This window comes from Sturnus vulgaris, unplaced genomic scaffold (assembly GCF_052056855.1).
Source record: "Sturnus vulgaris isolate bStuVul1 unplaced genomic scaffold, bStuVul1.hap1 Scaffold_195, whole genome shotgun sequence".
NCBI classification, from domain to species: domain Eukaryota; kingdom Metazoa; phylum Chordata; class Aves; order Passeriformes; family Sturnidae; genus Sturnus; species Sturnus vulgaris.
Genome location: NW_028276170.1, coordinates 5,915,948 through 5,935,817, shown reverse-complemented (window position 1 = coordinate 5,935,817; position 19,870 = coordinate 5,915,948). Strand labels below are relative to the sequence as shown.

General features: G+C 49.1%; 1 protein-coding gene across 1 annotated transcript in view; it reads left to right on the top strand.

The window, feature by feature from the left end:
• Positions 1-979: 979 nt before the first annotated feature.
• LOC148218027 (uncharacterized) overlaps positions 980-19,870 on the top strand; it is a 775,474-nt gene continuing 756,583 nt past the window's right edge. The window contains 1 exon segment of the mRNA XM_088158035.1: positions 980-1,131. Coding sequence (XP_088014161.1) covers positions 980-1,131 — 152 coding nt within the window.

Below are 19,870 nucleotides of genomic sequence, written 5' to 3'. Positions count from 1 at the left end.
CCCGGGAAGAAACAAAAGAACAAAGAGTATAGGAAAAAACAGGTAGAGCAGTGATCCTTATCTGTGTGGGAGATATCCTCTGCTAATGGGCCATTGAGTCCCACTGCATGACTGATAAATTTCCATCATCCCATTGGGAGATGCTCCAGCCAGGGGGAGGAGCCAAGCCTTTCCTACCTAGATAAAATCTGAGCTTTGGAACACCAAGGCAGCCCTTACCCACTGGTTTCCAGAGGACAAGAGCTACCAGACCTTTCTACAGCATCACTACTACAACAAGACCACTTCATCTGGACTGCTACCACCACCCTAACTAGCGGGGTGTCAGGTTGTATTCTGATTCTGTCAGTTGTTTTCTTTTGTACTATTGCATGTATTTTATTTCTCTTCTCTTTTTTTCCTATCAATTTGTATTTCTGACTTGGAGTCTCTCACTAGTTTTGCTTTCAAAGCAGCACGATTTTGGAGGGGATTTTGGCTAAATCTTGATATTTGAGGAGTTTTTGGTCCGTGTCTTAAAGTCTGGAAGATTTTGGGTGGGAATCTTGGTGCTTGCGAGGTTATTACAGACACAAGATGCTCAATGACTTCCAGAGATGAACTTGGGCAAGGAGGAACACCCAGTTTATGGAGCTCTCTTCTTGTTATTTCCCCCTAAACCAGGAATTTTCATTCCTCAGCGATGGAGGAGGCAGAAAAGCCCCGGAGATCTCTCAGGAGGAGGGGCTGCAAACCCAGCCCAGGGAGCTGCGAGGAGGAAAGACCCTCCCTGAGCCGGGAAGGCGGCCGGAGATCCAGGCAGAGCTCAGAGCTGGTGGAGAAGCCTCATGGAGTGGAGAAGCCCCACAAGTGCTTGGAATGTGGGAAGAATTTCAGGTGGAGCTCTGATCTGATGCGGCACCAGAGGATGCACACTGGGGAGAAGCCCTATGAGTGTCCCAAGTGTGGGAAGAAGTTTCAGACCAGCTCCAATCTCCTCATGCATGAGCGGATTCACACAGAGGAGAGGCCCTTCCGCTGCCCCGACTGCGGGAAGGGATTCAGTCTCAACTCCACCCTCATCAGGCACCGGCGCATCCACACTGGGGAGAGGCCCTACGAGTGTCCTGAGTGTGGGAAGAGCTTCTCACACAGCTCAGCCTTGACCCGACACCAACGGAGGCTCCACTAAGGGAAGCCCTGTGAGTGTCCCGAGCGTGGGAAGAGCTTCGTGCTCTGCTCCAGCTCCATCTCCCATGGGACGATGGGTGTTGGATGATCCCCAGTTGGGCAGAACCCTGGTGATCCGTGATCCTGGTTATCCCCATTGGGTGGGGGAGGTGTTTGAAGATATTTCTTTCACTTCTCCTTGTGCTGCTGTGATTTGGTTGTAATAAATTCCGTCGCTGTGCCCAGGCTGGGTCTGTTGTTCCCATGCAGGTGCTTGGGGTGGGATCTCTCCCGTTACTTCTCTCAACTCCCGGGCCTCTCCTCAGCCAATCAGAGAAGGCACCAAAATAATTGAGCCAATCAGAGCGCGCGGCGCTGATGATTCCCTCAGGCAGTCCCAGAGCGCCCAGAGCTCCTCACCTGGACTCCACCCGCGCCCCGCCCCCAGCGCCCCCCGCCAGGAGAATTTGGGGAGGGGGGGTGTCAGACCCTGCCCGGCGCTGGCCATGGGGTGTGTGGGGCAGCTGGGGCCCTACTGGTGCCACTGGGAGCCCCCCGGGCTGGGGGCGCAGAGCTCTCGGGTGAGCGGGAGGGCCGGGAAGGTGTCCCAATCGGCGGTTAATCGAGGCGGGAGTCGTGATGATTCGTTTTGATCTCAGAGTTACAAAAAACAACAACAGAAGGACAAATCAGTTTGCTCAAAAAATATTACACTGTATTGAGGGCCAACAACTCAGTTTTGTGATAGAAGGAGAATTAAAGAGAGAGAGACAGAAAGGGGTGAATCATGGTTTTAAAAAGTTAAGATTTTTGCTAAGGGTAAAAGTGGTTTCCATGACCAAGATGTAAGTTAGGTAGGTAAATGCTAAGTTAATAATTACTAGATGCTTAGGCTAGAGCTAATTGATATAATTATCTGCTATTATGAATTTATGTATAGAAGAACATAAAATAATAAACTGTTAATCACAAAGCACAAGGCCTTGGATTGTTCCAGGGGGTCACAGAGACCTGATGAAGACTCTCCTGACTTCATCCTTTGAGACCACTGACCCATTTTGAGACCACCGACCCAATTCAAGAGAAGAACTGCGCACACGTGAAGGACGAATGGGCTCATTTTAATATGGGATGGGGATGGGAGGTGCTGGGGTTATGCACATGTATTGTATGTAAGATCTTGGGCAATAAATAGAGGGCAAAGAACCTTGTTCGGGGCGGTCACGCCTTTGGGAGGTGACTCCCGTGCCGGTGAATAAACACACCACTTTGTAACTTTAATTAGTTACAGGGTCTCTGTCCGTGATTATTCCGGTTTTTAAGGATTCAGGCCCTGGCTCAGGGGGTATCACAGCCCCCCCGTTCCCCGCTGTGGCGCTTTCCCACCCCCCTTTCGGGTGGCTGCAGCCCCCGCTGCTCAGCGCCGCCGGCTCAGGCTCCCGTTCTCCCCGCGGGGCCCGGAGCTCCCCCCCCGCCGTCTGCTGCCCGACTTGGGAGCTGCCTCTGCACTGCAGCCACAGGCGGCTCTGCGCTCATTTCGTCCCAAATCATTTTCCGGTGATGATTATCCACTTCTTCACGGATTTGAGGCTTATCAGCTGTTGCAGACGCTGGGCTGATGGTACAATGTTGTAGTGTTTGGTAATCCTGTAATTTCACATGTGTTATTAATTATATCTGTTATCAGAAATGTTTTGTATTGTTGTATCTGAATTATTCCCGATTGCTGTAAGTTTTTGGTTTTACTATATATATTGTTTTGTTTTGATGTTCCCTTCATGTTCATGGCAAGAGTCATGTATGCTCTTTTTAAAACAAAGAAGGGGGAGTTAGCTCCTAAATATTTACATATTTATAAAATTTTTTTTGCAATATTTATACCAAAAAAAGTAAAATATTTTAATGAAAGGCTCTTCAATTGAAGGTACAATGACAAAGTCTAATTAATTCAGTAACCTAAAGAGAAGGTATGCATGTGTTTTTATCATCAAGTTGAAAGTAGTCACCTGTTCATTCAGCCAAACATCAATTGCCTCCAAGAAAATGAAGCCCAGTGAGAAGAAAAAGAACCTAATCACCATGCAGCCTTCGTGGCCAGAACAAAACCAGAAGTAGGAGTGCCAAGACATGGCTGTGTCTGGAAATTTACAGGCAAATTGCCAACAAAAGCCTTGTGTCATCATCATGGTACAGTGTTCCTACTAACCTTCTTCAGTTATTCCCTGTTCCAGGATCCAAGAGCACATTCAGTGATGTCAAAGATCAACATTTCCAGCTAATGGACTATTTGGACTTTAAAACAATGGTCATTTATTCCCATTCGCCTAGGAGACATTGGACATTACTCTTGTTTTCTCATGCTGTGATACCCTGGGTCAATGACATGATAGAATTTGCTAAGTTTTGTTGATTGTAATCGGTCTTTTATGTATCTTATCCCATATCTAACAGATAACCAGTGATAACCTTAATGAGATAACACCCTCACAAGAGAGAGCTATTTTAACATCAGAACATATGAGCCTTCTTTGAATTAATAAAAAAGGGTGAGATGTTGCAGTCAGGTAGACAAATTATAAAAGGCTTCATAAAATCAGGTCTTGCTCTCTGCTAAATTAATAGCTAGCCTGTCACTTCTTCTATGTGCAGCTAAGTTACTTGCTTGTTCCCATGTGAAAACAATCTTAAGCATGAAAACAATTAACACAACAAGCTATTCTGGTAAGAGAACCATTTGCACCTGCAAGAAATAAGAAATCTGTCCTGCTGGGGACAAGGACGTTCATTCCCTTCCAGGAGCCCAATGCCCGGCTGGGGCTCCAGGGCAGGGGGTCCTTGAGCAGCTGCCCCAGAACCTCCGCCAGGGTCTCCCAGCGCAGCCGGAGCCGCTCGGCCTGGGGTCCCCAAAGGCCTCAGCGAGCCCCAAGTCCCTGCCAGGAACCCTCAACTCCCTCCAAGCCAGCATCCCCCACAGCCCCTGCAAGTTCCCCCCATGGCACCGGCCGTGGCCGTGTCCCCACATGTCACTGGCCATGTCCCACCATGTCCTCACCCATGGCTGTGTCCCCACCATGTTTCCATCCCTGTCACTGTCCCCCACATCTCCATCCATGCCCGTGTCCCCCCATGTCCCCAGGAATGGCCACATCCCCCTCCATGTCCATGTGTCCCCATGTCACTCTCCATGTCTGTGTCCCACCATGTCATTGTCCCCCCATGTCCCCACCCATGTCTCAGTTCAGTGTCTTTATTTTTACCCCAGTGTTGGATGTTTTAAAGGGATGAAGAGAAATGAAAAGCAAATCAAGACTAAAAGAAAAGGATTTCTGCGTCCCTGCTGGCTGAGAACCCATGCAATTGGCTAGGAGGAAAGAATCTTTTTTGTAGGAGTTTCCACCCCACTGTCTCCAAAATCTTGGTCTTTGCCTCAATTCACCAGGATTTGACTGCAGAAGACACCCCTGGAAAATAGGAAATCAAAATCCTGGAATCCCTGAGGCTGGAAAAAGACCTTCAAGACCATTCAGGATTCCTTGATGCCAGGAGAAGATAGCATAGAACACAGAAGATTTTCTGGGGTTGAAAGTCAAAAATTCCACTCTCCCCAAGGAATTCCCAATGTTGATTTCTGTTCACAATGGACGTTCCTGCCCCTGTATTCATCCAGGCGTCCACAGGGGATGGAGCTGGAGCAGATCACAAAGCTCTTCCCACACTCGGAGCACTCACAGGGCTTCGCTTAGTGGTGACTCCGTTGGTGTCGGGTCAAGTGAGAGCTCTGTGAGAAGCTCTTCCCACACTCAGGACACTCGTGGGGCCTCTCCCCAGTGTGGATGCGCCGGTGGAGAGTGAGGGTGGAGTTGTGCTTGAATCTCTTCCCGCAGTCGGGGCAGCGGAAGGGCCTCTCCTCTGTGTGAATCCGCTCATGTCTGAGGAGATTGGAGCTGGTCTGAAACCTCTTCCCACACTTGGGACACTCGTAGGGCCTCTCCCCAGTGTGGATGCGCTGGTGTTTTCTCAGGGCAGAGCTCCACCCAAAGCTCATCCCACATTCCAAGCAGGTGTAGGGCCGTTCCCCAGTGTGGATCACCTGGTGCTTCATCAGATCAGAAATCGTCCTGAAGACTTTCCCACATTTCCCACACTTGTAGGGCTTTTCCCCAGTGTGGATCATCTGGCGTTGGATCAGCCTGGAGCTCTGGCTGAAACCCTTCCCACATTCCAAGCACTTGTGGGGCTTCTCCCCTCCAGGAGGCTTCTCCACCAGCTCTGAGCTCTGCCTTCATCTCCGGCCGCCTTCCTGGCTCAGGGAGGGTCTTTCCTCCTGGCAGCTCCCTGGGCTGGGTTTGCAGCCCCTCCTCGTGAGAGATCTCCGGGGCTTTTCTGCCTCCTCCATCCCCGCACACCTGAGGAATGAAAATTCCTGGTTTAGGGGGAAATAACAAGAAGAGAGCTCCATAAACTGGGTGTTCCTCCTCGCCCAAGCTCATCTCTGGAAGTCATTGAGCATCTTGTGTCTGTAATAACCTCCCAAATACCAAGATTCCCACCCAAAATCTTCCAGACTTTAAGACAGGGACCAAAAACTCCTCAAATATCAAGATTCAGCCAAAATCCCCTCCAAACTTGTGCTGCTTTGAAAGCAAAACTAGTGAGAGACTCCAAGTCAGAAATACAAATTGATAGGAAAAAAAGCGAAATAAAATCCATGCAATAGTACAAAAGAAAACAACTGACAGAATCAGAATACAACCTGACACCCTGCTAGTTAGGGTGGTGGTAGCAGTCCCGATGAAGTGGTCTTGTTGTAGTAGTGATGCTGTAGAAAGGTCTGGTAGCTCTTGTCCTCTGGAAACCAGTGGGTGAGGGCTGCCTTGGTGTTCCAAATCTCAGATTTTATCTAGGTAGGACAGGCTTGGCTCCTCCCCCTGGCTGGAGCATCTCCCAATGGGATGATGGAATTTTATCAGTCATGCAGTGGCACTCAATGGCCCATTAACAGAGGGTATCTCCCACACAGATAAGGATCACTGCTCAGCCTGTTTTTTCCTATACTCTTTTGTTCTTTTATTTCTTCCCGGGATCTCTGACTGGTTACTTCATGTTTGCTGCTGATTTCTTCTCCCTTTTGAAGATGAAAATGGTAAAAGTGTCTTTGACCTGCCTTGCTGGATATTGTGAAGAGGAACAGTCATCTACTGCAAGTGGAAGTGTCACAGGTGGAGCAGAGTTCTGTGAGTGCTGTATCAAACCAGACCTCGTCAGACCTGCCAGAACAACTGGTCCATGCTGCCCTTCACTGCTCTGCCTGTTCCCCACTGTTTCATGCCAGAGTAATTTAACTGTTGTTAATTGGTTGTGTGTTTCACTCGAGTCAGTCCAGCAGAACCAGCAGAAAGCAGCCCCAGAATGAATGGGGCTCTGCAGAGGAGTCCCAGACTATTCATCAGCCTGCCTGCAGAACTGGCTCCAACTCTGAACCCTTGTGACCACACTCTGAAGAAGACACACTTCTGATATTTCTGAGGCACTTATGACTGAGGCACCGCACGTGCTTGTGCAGGTAAGAATCCCAAAGTTCTTTCTTACTTCAGGAAAAACCCTGCAGCAGTGCATACCCAGCATCTATCAGCACATCCTGGCTGCACGTGCAGGAGAAGCAGCAGCAGCATTGTACACGTGGGTTTGTTAAGCTGAACTCCCCTACACTTTGAACAGTGCTCATCACAAATAGATTTAATGGCACACCGATGCCTTACATTTCTCCTAAAAGCCTCCCTTGTAACTAAACTTTGCTAGAAAGTTAATGCCGAGGATGAACGAGCAACTTCGGTCTCAGTCCGGAGGTGGAGGTGTTCTAAACACTGACTTTCCGAGAGCAGCATCTCTCCTGAAGCGCTCGGGGCCAGCCGAGCCGCCGCCGGGAGCGCGGTGCAGAAGCCGGCCCGGACTCAGCCGCAGCGCCGGGCACCGCGCATCGTTGCTCTGCAGGGCGGCCCGCACGTCCTCCAGCAGCTGCCGCAGGCTGCCCTTCTCCTGCTGCAGCTCGGCCATGCGCTCCTCAGCCCGCTCCAGCGCCACCATCTCCTCGCAGCGCTCTCGGGAGCGGGGCCCCGGCGGCCGCCGTTCGGGCTCGGCGGGGGCTGCGCGGGCGGATGTGGCTCTCGATGTGCTCGCCCTCCCGGCCCAGCGGCAGCCGCGGCCCCGCGCGGGTGCTGAAGTGGCCGCAGAGCCGCGCGTGGAGCTGGCGGAAGGTGAGCTCGGCCCAGAGCCCGTCCCACAGCCCCGCGCACTCCTCGGGCTCCGCCGCCTCCTCCGGCCCCAGCGCCCGGCACAGCGTGCGGGACTCCTCGCCGGGGATGCGGCCCGGCCCGGCGCAGTCCCGCTGCTGGAAGATCTCCTGCAGGGACTGCTCCGGGCCGCTGGCCAGCACGACCATCTCGTTCTCCACGCCGCGCTCCAGCCCGTAGCGGTGGGCGAGGGCGCTGAGCAGCCACTGCGTGCGCCGGGCCGGCCGCCCGGAGGGGTCCCAGCCCTCAGGCGGCTCCATTTTGCCCGCCCGGCCCGCGGCGCTGCCCGAGCATCCTGAGCGCCGCCCGCCCGAGCGCTCGGCCCCGGCCCCGGCACGGAGCGCCCGGCTCGCCCCGCACGGAGCCGCGTCCGCTTTTGTCCGGCAGGAGCAGGGACTCGGGCAAAGCGGGCAGGTGCCGCCCTGATCCCTTTGTCTGCCAAGCCCGAGCCCCAAGTGTGGTTCTTATTTCTTAGCTAATTTCTCCCTGGTTTCTCTCTGACACAAGCAAGACAATAGCATCGCACAATCCAGTTTGACAAGTAAGGCTTGTGAACGAGTGAGCGCTTCCACTAAATTAAAAACCCAATGTGCTTGAATGCCGATCTTCTGGTCTCTCAGGCTCCTCACCTCTGTAGATGAGGTGACTTCCTGGTGTTGGTGTGTGGATGTTAAGAGGTCTGTGTTAGAGATGAGCAAGTGTTCAACTCGTTCAAAGGAGCTGCCCAAAGCAGTGATTTTGGTCTCTCTTTTTGGCTGGGGAGCAGGACCGGTGTTGTTGAACGCAGGCAGCAGCACGAGCAGGGCTCCTCCAGCAGCAGGGACACGCCAGGAGCCAGAGCAGACCGTGGCACCAGAGTCTGAATAAAGGGTTTTTAGATAGTAATCAGATTTCCATTCTTCTGGGAGGCTAATCACTGTAACTGTTTATTGTGAAGAAGTCTCTGTAGACTGAAAAAAGTCTCCTCTTTCAAGTAAATTAGTAAAAAGCTATTTTAAAGATGTTAAACTAACTGAGTTCTTTTTATACATTTTCAGTATTAAAAAAAGAAAGCGTGTGATAGAAAAAAAAATTCCAAAGTTTTATTCTGTTTCTTATACTTTATAGTAATAAAATTCCTCTTTATACCATTTAAAGTTAAACCTGTTTTTGTCTACTTCCTAATCCTCTCTCACAACAAAAAAGTTTCAAATTAATAAACCAAAACTGCTACATCCAACCTCTATGATTCCAGGATTTTGATTTCCTATTGCCCAGGGTTGTCTTCTGCAGCCAAATGCTGATGGACTGGGGAAAGAGCAAGATTTTGGAGACAGTGGGGTGGAAACACCTCCAAAAAATGTTCTTCCACCCAAGCACATGTATCCTCAGCTTGCACAGACATGGAAATCCTTTTCTTTTGGCCTTGATTTGCTTTTCATTTCTCTTCATCCCTTTAAAACATCCAACACTGGGGTAAAAATAAAGACACTGAACTGAGACATGGGTGGGGACACGGGAGGACCTTCCTTTGGTGCAGTTAAGGCTGTGTCCTCTTGTCCTGTCCCTGTTCCCTAAGAGAAGAGCCCGACCCCCACCAGGCTGCACCCTCCTGTCAGGGAGTTGTAGAGAGTGATGAGGTCTCCCCTGAGCCTCCTCTTCCCCAGGATAAACATTCCCAGCTCCCTCAGCTGCTCCTCACAGGACTTGTGTTCCACAGCTTCTCCCCTGTTGTTCCACAGCCACTGCTCCTGTTCCAGTGCAGCTGCAACCCCTCCAGTGGTGCTGCTCCCACTCCAGTGCTGCTCGTCTGTGACAATGTGAGGACATTGTGACACTGAATGGAGACATAGTACTGTGGGGCAATTGTGACATTGAGGGGACAGATGGAACCCTGGGGCCATTGCAGGGCCTCCTGGAATTGTAGGGCCATTATTACACTAAGGGGACACATGGAGCTCTGGGTCCCTTGTGACACTGAGGACACACATGACACTTTGGGGCCATTGTGACATGAGGGGACATGGAGCACTGGGGCCACTGTGCCACTGCAGAGCCTCCTGGAAGCGTGGGGCATTGTGACACTGAGGGGACACATGGAACCATGATGCCATTGTGACACATGGAAACCTGAGGCCATTGTGACATGAGGGGACACACGGAACTGTCAGGCAATTGTGACATGGCAGGGGCTCTTGGACCTGTGGGACCATGGTGACACTGAAGGGACACATGGAACTGTGGGGCCATTGAGAAACTGCAGGACCTCCCAGATCTGTGGGGCCATTGTGACACTGGTGGACACATGAAAGCCTGGGGCCATTGTGTCACTGAGGAGAAACATGGAATCCTGAGGCCACTGTCATGCTGAGGAAACAAATGGAACGATGAGGCCATTGTGACAGGAAGGGACACATGGAACCATTGGGCCATTGTGACACGGCAGGGTCTCTTGGAACCATGGGAACATGGTGATACTGAAGGGACACATGGAACCCTGGACCATTGTGACACTAATGGGACACGTGGAACTTTGGGGATATTGTAACTTTGAGGGGACAACTGGAATTGTGGGGCCATTGTGACACTGAGTGGACACATGGAACTGTGGGGACATTGTGATGCTGAGGAGACACATGGAACCATGGGACCATTGTGATATTCAGGGTACACATGGAAGGGTGAGACATTGTGACACCTCAGGGCCGCTTGGAACTGTGGGACCATTGTGACACTGAGAGGTCACATGGCAGCTGGCACTATTGTGCCACTGAGGGGACACATGGAACAATGGAGCAATTGTGACACTGCAGGGCCTCCTGGAACCGTTTAGACATTGTGACATTGAGGGGACACGTGGGACTGTGGGGCCATTGTGACACTCAGGGGTCCCATGGAACCGTGGGGCCATGGTGACACTCCAGTGTCTTGTGGAATCCAGAGGCCCCTGTGATTCTGTGGGGCCTCATGGAACCAAAGATCCATTGTGATCCTGCAAGGCCTTGTCGTTCTCCACGACTTCATGGAACTCAGGGGACACTGTGACACTGTGGGGTCTCTTGAATCCAAGAATCCACTGTGACACTTTTGAGATTTGGGGAAAGAAAGTGACTCTGTGACACTGTGGGGTCTTGTGGAACCCAGAGGCCCTTATAGTTCTGCAAGACCTCATGGGACCAAGAATCCATTGTGACATTTTGGGGCTTAAGGGAAAGAAGGGGATCCTGTGACACTGTGGGGTCTCATGGGGTCTCTCATCCAGAGGCCCCTATGGTTCTGCAGGGATTTTTGGAACCAAGGGGCCATTGTGATGCCTCAGAGCCTTATGGTGTCCAGAGATCATTGTGACATTGTGGGGTCTCCTGGAATGAAGGATCCATTTTGACTTTACAGGGCCTCATGGAGCCAAGGGTGACAACATGAGACCTCACAACAGAAAGGGGGGACCCTCTGTGCTGGTTTTGCACGTTTGACATTTGGTGAGGAGGGAAGAAGCCACCCCCAGAAATTATTTTTTTTTTTTTTGGACAGGAGCTGCTAAGAGCTTCCTCTATGTCTGACAAAATCTAATCAGTGATTAGTTTTGAGAACTGACAACCTGTTAAACCACTGAAAAAGCTGTGCAGCCAGAGCAGCCACACTGTCCTGGCTGGGCCCCTTGAAAATCCTGGCACAGCCCCCCAGAATTCTCCACTGTAAACAGCTCTGGCCACCACAGCAGGGATCATATGATTATCTGCAGGCCTTGGAACAAGATATTATCTCTTTCACTGTACAGATGAGACTTGCAGACCTTCAATTCTCTCTTGAGTGAGAGAACAGGACAGAGTGAAGACATGTAGAGGAACAACATGTGGACCCCAAGGTTAGAGAAGCAGAATTCAGGTCCCAGATGGGAGGGATTGAGGAGATGCCTCACTCTTGGGCTGAAATCCTCTTGTAAGTCTATGGGAAAGATAAAGTTGATATGTCAGACTCTATTTCCCTGTAACTTGTTGAAAAGCACATGGAGGATGAAGTGTTCAAATTGTAGGCATGAGCAAAAGCATCCATGCTGAACAAGCAGATATTGAAGTGGCTTGAACAGAGAGAGATGAGAGTGATGAAGACCCTTTACCCCAGGGAAGAAGAAGAGAACCTCTGTTCCCAGGGATGAAGATGATCTCAGAGACAGATGAAGAGAACCTTTGCTTCTGAACACCTCATCCTTAAAAGTGTACCCCATTACCCAAAGATTGAGCCCTCAAAAACAATTGTGGGGAAAACTGTAGGTTGAGGGAAGGGACTTACACAGTGATGAGATTTCCATTCTCCTGGGCAGCTGATTCATTGTGACTTTGAAGCCACAAGAGAATTGTCTCTTGTGGAGAAGTCTCCATAGCACGAAAAGAAAGACTCCTCTCCCTAAGTGAACTGGAAAAAGACTATTCTAGAGATGGTAAACTGGCTGAATTGTTCCTGCACATTGTCGGTGGGAAAGAAAAGAGGGTGTGGAGGGAGGAGAAGTGTTGTGAAGGTTTTATTCTGATTCTTATAATTCTTTTAGTTCTGTTAATAAAGTTCTTTCTTTATACCCTTTAAGGTTGGAGCCGGCTTTGCCTTCCTCCTAATCCTGTCTCACAGCAGGAAATGAGTAAATAATTCTAGTGGAAGATTTGGCCAGCACTAAACCTGTAGTAGCTAACAGCTGGCCTGGAGGCCTTCCAGTTATAACTAATCCCAATTGTAATTTTATAATGTAAATAATTCTGTAACTACCATAATGATATAACTTGAGCAGTCTGGGCTGTTGGGGAGCAGGTCTAGGCCATCTGGGACACGGGCAGACATTGGCCATTTAGCCAGATGGCAACTAATTTAGCCAAGCAGAGCTAACCATGCAGACTTCAAAGGCTATATAGGGAGAACAGCCCTCAATAAAAGTTGTTTTTTGTTGCATGAACACAGAGTTTTTTGTCATCACTTCTGTCTCAACTGCAATGAGTGGTGACCCCGATGTGATAGGCAATAGCCCAGCTGTGGGGATAGTGGTGGAGTTGGAACCCCAGTGGGGGAAGGTGACTGGGAAGAGCTGCCAGCAGTCGAGAGCTGTGGAGGTCCAGACCTTGTAAATAGAAGAACCTGCTGGGGACCCTTGTAAATAGAAGATTCTTTAAAAAAGAAGAAGCAGATGGAGATACAGGAATGTGATTTTCCAGAGAAGAAAGAGAAGGGGCTCAGAGCCATGGACTGGACACAGCTGCAAGAGCTGCAGCAGAGACGCCATGGGCAATGCCCACTGGGGAAGTGGCTGGTCAAAATTGGATGTTTCTGCCACTCCTTCCCAGTCAGGCTCACCTCAGCCTCCAGCAGAGTCAATTCCTGAGATCCTCCCATCACCCTGGCAATGGACTCAGCATCTGTCCCCACATGTCCCAATGGCATTAGGGTACATTGTGAACCAAGATCAACTAACACTCTATATTTCTGTGGCTCTAATGTGCCAGGCCATCAGATCCACACCATCCAAAAACCCCAATTTTCCTGTGCCTCTCCCTAGCTAGAAGCAGGGCCCCTCTAGCCCTGGTTATTATTTCTTTCCTGGGGATACATGCTGGAGGTTCCTTCAAGGGGATCTGACAGATCATCCTCCCTTCTGTAATACCCAACACCTCAGTCATGGGAGGCTGAGGCTACCTTCACTTTAGTGGAGCTCCCTTGGTTTGTGTTTCCCCCCCCCCCCCACTTGATGCATCCGTGCTGCCAGGACAGAAGTGGGTTTCCCATCTCACCTTCTCACGTCTTCCCCATGGCCACCCAGAAAGAACCACAGGTCAGCTCGTGGGGTGTACCCTCTCCCTAGCTGGGGGACATTAGGCTCTGACTTTGAGGCCTTTGACTCACACTGGTGCTGCATTGATCTTCCTCATCTCCTCCCTCATTTCCTCTTTAAACTCCTCTTTGTGTTCCTTAATCACAGCAGAGACACGAGCCTGTATCAAGCCATTGATCATACTCTCCTAATTTCTAAGCTTGTTGACGACAGAATCCACTGTCTCTCAGTTATTATCAGCATTAATTGTTGCAATGAAGGTGGTGTATTGAGATGGCCCCGGGTCTGTCAGATTCCACAACATCTGCCCTGTGCACCTGACCTTGTCAGGGTCATTGTCATGCTGTCCATCCCTCCCAAAGAGCACCTCCAGCACTGCCACTTCTCTCAGCTCTTGGATCCCTTCCTCAAGGGTCTTCCAGCACATTCTATAGTGGTGCTCCTGCATTCTCTCTCTGTGGACATACCTCTCTCTTACATTAATTAAAAGTCGCTCCCAGAGGGAAAGGGGCCCTGGCTCCCTTACAAATACCAGATTCAGATCTGAGCCCTGGGTCAAGGGTCCCAAATTCCTTGCCTCAGTTACCGTCCAGTTGCACACCTGGACCCATAAGGTCCCACACCTGCAGTAGCCAGGTGGTAAAAGCCTCACGGCCTTGTCACTCAATGTCTTTTTTCAGAGTATGGAGACTTTTGTATGACAGGGACTTGGGGATGATCTCAACCTCTGGCTCCCCTGCTGGTTGTGAGGGCCCTCCTTTCTTATCCTTATTATCTAGGTACCTTGTTTTCATCTTAGACTTCTTTGTTTCCACAGGGGTGACTATTGCTCTCTGTGAGTGCCCTTGTGGTACATTTGGAACCTGGACAGATGTAATGTCTGTGGGTTCCACTGCTGCACCATCAGACTCTCCCACTTGAAGGCAGGGGGAGGGTTTCTCACCAGCTGGGGCAAGGTACTCCTTCAGCATCTGGCTCATCTCACACATCTCCTTCACTAAAACGCCCACCCAATCCGGGTGTTTCATTTCTGAAGTGGGCTGTGGGGCAGGGTCAGGCTCTGCAGCAGCATCCCAATTTCCTGGGGTAGGTATCAGGGTTGTTATCCAAATCAATCTCCCCTTATCTCTGAATGTTAAATAGAACATGTTTAACAGGCATATCAGCAACACCAGCCACTGTAAATGCATTAGCATTTAGAGAAGATTTGAACCCTTTGAAGCCTTTGAAAACGGGTGGGGTGGACCTAAACAGTGGACTGGATGAAGGGAAGGGAGAAAATTTCCCCTGCTGTCACTTCCTCACAGTAAATACCATTATTGAATTAAAGCCAAAACCACACAGTTAGAGTGTGATAGCTCTGAATCCACGTTGCCATCTTCCAGAGGAAGTTAAAAACCCATGAATTCCTCACCTTATCAACCCACAAAATGAACTGGATAACAGTCACAGTAGCCTTAGTGATAGGACCCATGTTCAAATAAGGGCCTGCAAATGGGAGAGATGTAGCTGTGACCACGTGCAGCCCAAACCAGGGTAAGCTGGACAACATGGTGCCACCTAAAACACAAAATCAGGTCACTCAAGAACTGTTATTGCTTTTCCAGCCTTTCCACTCAACGCCCACAGGTGGCACCATGGGTGCCAAATCTGTCCTGGTTTGAATAAAAGGTGTGTGCTAGGGAAAGCAGGGCCTTCCCTTGAAATGGAGGAAGTAAATCCCTCCCTCTGAATGAGTATAATTTTGAAATTAAGGGGCTCTCAGGCCAAGATATGGAATGACAGTTCTTTACTAGTATATCTAAGAAGGCAAACAGAACAACAACTCTGGAATTAACAAGAAGCAGAACAGGAACCCAGTTCCAGTCCTTCTGGGCCTCAGGCACTTTTCCCCTGTGCTGCAGTCACCGTCACCGCTGGCAGTGAGCGCTGGCAGATTCCCGGTGGACGGGGCAGATGTGACGATCCCGACACCTGCAGGGGCTGGGGGTGATGGCAGCTGTGTCCCAGATGGGAAGGGATGGAGGAGAGGCAGGATGCTGGGAAAACAGCAAGCTGAAGCAGGAGGGCGTCCAAGCAGGGCTGCGGGGTCCAAAACAGAGAGGCAGCTCCCGGCGTTGGGATGGTGGGGGGGTAGCAATGACCTTTCTGCTCCGAGAGCCAAAAGCGAGCGAGAGCCAGCAACTGCCCCCACCCTCCTTTACCTGCTTCCAATCTCACCGTGTTCCCCCTTTCCCTCCCCCCACCCTCCGAGAGAAACTCCCAAAAAACCAGGGATGCCCTCCCTGGTGCTGGGACCCAACCATCAGTGCTTCTTAGCATGTCAATGGGAAAAAAATTCCACAGGCAGAGAGGAAAGGAAAAACCAGCCCCCAACAGACGCTTATCCAGTTCTTCACTGATTTGAGGTTTATCAGCTGTTGCAGACACTGGGATGATGGTACAATGTTTTAATGTTTGGTAATCACCTAATTTCACAAGTGTTTTTAATTATATCTGTTATCGGAAATGTTTTGGTTTGTTGTATCAGAATTATTCCCAGTTACTGTAAGTTTTTGGTTTTACTACATGTATGGTTTTGAACTTCCCTTCATGTTCATGGCAAGAGTAATGCATGCTGGTTTTAAATCAAAAAAGGGGGAATTAGCTCCTAAATATTTACATATTTATAAAAAAATGTTTTGCAATATTTATACCAAAAAGAAGTAAAATATTTAAATGTAAGGCTCTTGAATTGGATGTACAATGACAACGTCTAATTAATTCCTTAACTTAAGGAGAAGGTATGCATGTGTTTTTACCATCAACAACTTCAAAGTAGTCACCTGTTCATTCAGCCAAACATCAATTGCCTCCAAGAAAATGAAGCCCAGTGAGAAGAAAAAGAACCTAATCACCATGCAGCCTTCGTGGCCAGAACAAAACCAGAAGTAGGACTGCCAAGACACGGCTGTGTCTGGAAATCTACAGGCAAATTGCCAACAAAAGCCTTGTGTCATCATCATGGTATAGCATTCCTACTAACCTTCTTCAGTTATTCCCTGTTCCAGGATCCAAGAGCACATTCAGTGATGTCAAAGATCAACATTTCCAGCTAATGGACTATTTGGACTTTAAAACAATGGTCATTTATTCCCATTTCCCTAGGAGACATTGGACATTATTCTTTTGTTTTCTCATGCTGTGAAACCCTGTGTCCATGACATGATAGAATTTGCTAAGTTTTGTTGATTGTAATCAGTCTTTTGTGTATCTTGTCCCATATCTAACAGATAACCAGTGATAACCTTAATGAGATAACACACTCACAAGAGAGAGCTATTTTAACATCAGAACGTATAAGCCTTTTTGAATTAACAAAAAAGGGTGAGATGTTGCAGTCAGGTATTATAAATTCTAAAAGAAAGGTCTCATAAAATCAGGTCTTGCTCTCTGCTAAATTAATAGCTAGCCTGTCACTTCTTCTATGTGCAGCTAAGTAACTTGCTTGTTCCCAGGTGAAAACAATCTTAAGCATGAAAACAATTAACACAACAAGCTATTCTGGTAAGAGAACCATTTGCACCTGCAAGAAATAAGAAATCTGTCGTGCTGGGGACAAGGACGTTCATTCCCTTCCAGGAGCCCAATGCCCGGCTGGGGCTCCAGGGCAGGGGGTCCTTGAGCAGCTGCCCCAGAACCTCCGCCAGGGTCTCCCAGCGCAGCCGGAGCCGCTCGGCCTGGGGTCCCCAAAGGCCTCAGCGAGCCCCAAGTCCCTGCCAGGAACCCTCAACTCCCTCCAAGCCAGCATCCCCCACAGCCCCTGCAAGTTCCCCCCATGGCACCGGCCGTGGCCGTGTCCCCACATGTCACTGGCCATGTCCCACCATGTCCTCACCCATGGCTGTGTCCCCACCATGTTTCCATCCCTGTCACTGTCCCCCACATCTCCATCCATGCCTGTGTCCCCCCATGTCCCCACAAATGGCCACATCCCCCTCCATGTCCATGTGTCCCCATGTCACTCTCCATGTCTGTGTCCCCCCATGTCATTGTCCCCCCATGTCCCCACCCATGTCTCAGTTCAGTGTCTTTATTTTTACCCCAGTGTTGGATGTTTTAAAGGGATGAAAAGAAATGAAAATCAAATCCAGGCCCAAAGAAAACGATTTCCATGTCTCTGCAGGCTGAGGATTAACGTGCTTGGGAGGGAGGGAAGAACATTTTTTGTAGGAGTTTCCACCCCACTGTCTCCAAAATCTTGGTCTTTGCCCCAGTCCATCACCATTTGGCTGCAGAAGACACCCCTGGGCAATAGGAAATTAAAATCCTGGAATCACTGAGGTTTGATGTAGTGGTTTTGGTTTATTAATTTGAAACTTTTTTGTGAGAGAGGATTAAGAAGTAGACAAAAAACAGGTTTAACTTTAAATGGTACAAAGAGAAATTTTATTACTATAAACCAGAAGAAATATAAACTTAGAATAAAACTTGAGACAACTTTATTTCTTCCACACAATCTTTTTTACTACTGAAAACAAAGAAAAACATCAGGCAGTTTACCATCTTTAAAATAGTTTTTTACTAATTTACTTCAAAGAGGAGACTTTTTTTCAGTCTATGGAGATTTCTTCACAACAAACAGTTTTCTTGTGGTTTGGATGTTACAGTGATTAAGATAATGGAAATCTGATCACTACCTAAAAACCCTTTTTTCAGACTAAAAGTTTTTCTCACAACTTTTATTACGGACTATATTAACTTATGAGGCACACTTTAAGGATTATAACCGTTTAAACAAAAGCTTAGTTTATTTTTGAGAACAGAGGTTTTTTTCTCTTTTTTTTTTCTGTGGAACACCAGGGGGATTTTGATTATTTAAACGTAGATTACAGCAATTTTAACATGTGCTTACTTTAATATTACTGCCTTTGTTTATATTTACAGTTAGAACAGTCATATTCACTTCGTAATATTTTTATGTGGTATAGAGGAAACAAGAGTTTTTTTCTCCATATTTTAAAAAAGAGAAAATTTAGTTCATGAGTTTTCTCCTTTCTTTATTTGGTGTTTGACTTTTCTTTTTGTTTGATTTCGATGTTTTTATATTGTTTCTGCGTGTATTACTATTTTGGGTTTTTAAAATTTATTTTATTTTTTATTTAGGCGCGAGAATAAAGTATCTGTAAAGTTTTATTCTGGGCATTCCAAGAGTTAATACCTTGCCCAGAGGGCAGCAGATGGTTTTGTGATTTTTTCCAGGTGGGGCAGTCGGAGTTATTTACAATAAAGAGTCTTTCAAGGCCACGCTGGGGGCTGGGTGAGGACTGTAGGGTTTAGTCAGAGGAGTCGTGATGAGTTTCTGGTTTCATGGCTGTTCTCCGGCGCCCGCTGCACTCAATTCCAGCCACGGGCCGGGGGTTCTTCCTCCACCCTGCCCAGCAGGGCACCACCAGAAGAGAGGATTGAACACAGAAGAGCCAAATCCGCCCGTGCAGCCCCCGCCGAGCCTGAGCGGCGGCCGCCGGGGCCCCGCTCCCGAGAGCGCTGCGAGGAGATGGTGGCGCTGGAGCGGGCCGAGGAGCGCATGGCCGAGCTGCAGCAGGAGAAGGGCAGCCTGCGGCAGCTGCTGGAGGACGTGCGGGCCGCCCTGCAGAGCAGCGGTGCGCGGTGCCCGGCGCTGCGGCTGAGTCCGGGCCGCCTTCTGCACCGCGCTCCCGGCGGCGGCTCGGGTGGCCCCGAGCGCTTCAGGAGAGATGCTGCTCTCGGAAAGTCAGTGTTTAGAACCCCTCCACCTCCGGACTGAGACCGAAGTTGCTCGTTCATCCTCGGCATTAACTTTCCAGTAAAGTTTAGTTACAAGGGAGGCTTTTAGGAGAAATGTATGGAACCGGTGTGCCATTAAATATGTTTGTGATGAGCACTGTTCAAAGTGTAGGGGAGTTCAGCTTAACAAACCCACGTGTACAATGCTGCTGCTGCTTCTCCTGCACGTGCAGCCAGGATGTGCTGATAGCAGATGCTGGGTATGCACTGCTGCAGGGTTTTTCCTGAAGTAAGAAAGAACTTTGGGATTCTTCCCTGCACAAGCACGTGCAGTGCCTCAGTCATAAGTGCCTCAGAAATATCAGAAGTGTGTCTTCTTCAGAGTGTGGTCACAAGGGTTCAGAGTTGGAGCCAGTTCTGCGGGCAGGCTGATGAATAGTCTGGGGCTCCTCTGCAGAGCCCCATTCATTCTGGGGCTGCTTTCTGCTGGTTCTGCTGGACTGGCTCGAGTGAAACACACACCCAATTAACAGCAGTTAAATTACTCGGGCATGAAACAGTGGGGAACAGGCAGAGCAGTGAAGGGCAGCATGGACCAGTTGTTCTGGCAGGTCTGACGAGGTCTGGTTTGATACAGCACTCACAGAACTCTGCTCCACTTGCAGTAGATGACTGTTCCTCTTTACAATATCCAGCAAGGCAGGTCAAAGACACTTTTACAATTTTCATCTTCAAAAGGGAGAAGAAATCAGCAGCAAACATGAAGTAACCAGTCAGAGCTCCTGGGCAGAAACAAAAGAACAAAGAGTGATGGAAATAAACAGGTGGAGCAGGGATCCTTATCTCTGTGGGAGATATCCTCTGCTAATGGGCCATCTGGTAAAACCAGGTGGGG